Raw genomic sequence first — 704 nt, 5'->3', positions numbered from 1 at the left:
ATCACATCTTACTGTCTTCTGGAAGCTCAGGCATGTCCTCATCCAGAAGTTCTGCCATTTGCTGCGTGTTGGCAACAAGTTTGGTCAGTCCACTGGCCAGGTTTTCTGCTAAGTTGACTCTATCCTGCCCAAGTTCTCCCCGTGTCTGCAACAGTCTGCGGTTGTGCTTTTCAACCTGTTGTAATTCCTGTCAAAAAATCTCTTTTTTAGTTGATTTTGTAATCAAAAGAAAAATTGTAATATGAGAGCTTATTTAGCATTAATTAACATTCTTGTATTTGAACTAATTTGTATAAGTAAAAACACCTATTTGTTATCATTACTTATGTCCATGAATATACACCACTTCAATACAGTTCCAGCCAACACTTCTTACCTTGTGATCATGGAACAGATGTTTGCTTAGTGATACGTAATAGTCCTTTAGAAGCTGACGCACATTCTTCTGTCTCTCAGGAGGCAAGAAATCACTTTTGGGAATTGTCATCTGAAAAAAATATCAATAACATATATCAAAAAATCTACAATGCCAGCCTTAACTTTAATGTGCTTGGGATAGCAAGAAGATGAATAGTTTGGCAAGATGAATGAAGTACCTAACATATCAACCCTCTGTTGCCAAGAGTGCATATATATCAAGGTGCTATACACCAGTTACACCATCTGGCATCACCTTCATCATCATTGGAGCTAAAACCAATGGG

At 37.8% G+C, this 704-nt stretch overlaps 1 protein-coding gene across 1 annotated transcript in view; it reads right to left on the bottom strand.

Moving 5' to 3' along the window:
- The window catches only part of LOC119593291 (regulator of nonsense transcripts 2-like), a gene marked incomplete at its 5' end in the record, with an annotated part of 18,619 nt that overhangs the window by 12,771 nt on the left and 5,144 nt on the right, over positions 1-704 (bottom strand). Inside the window, 2 exons of the mRNA XM_037942220.1 lie at positions 13-187; positions 377-487. Of these exons, the coding sequence (XP_037798148.1) occupies positions 13-187; positions 377-487 (286 nt within the window). The remainder of the gene's footprint in view (positions 1-12; positions 188-376; positions 488-704) is intronic.

The sequence above is a fragment of the Penaeus monodon genome, chromosome 32 (genome assembly GCF_015228065.2).
Source record: "Penaeus monodon isolate SGIC_2016 chromosome 32, NSTDA_Pmon_1, whole genome shotgun sequence".
Taxonomy (NCBI): Eukaryota; Metazoa; Arthropoda; class Malacostraca; order Decapoda; family Penaeidae; genus Penaeus; species Penaeus monodon.
Note: the sequence above shows the minus strand (reverse complement) of the source record. Positions and strands in the feature narration are given on the sequence as shown.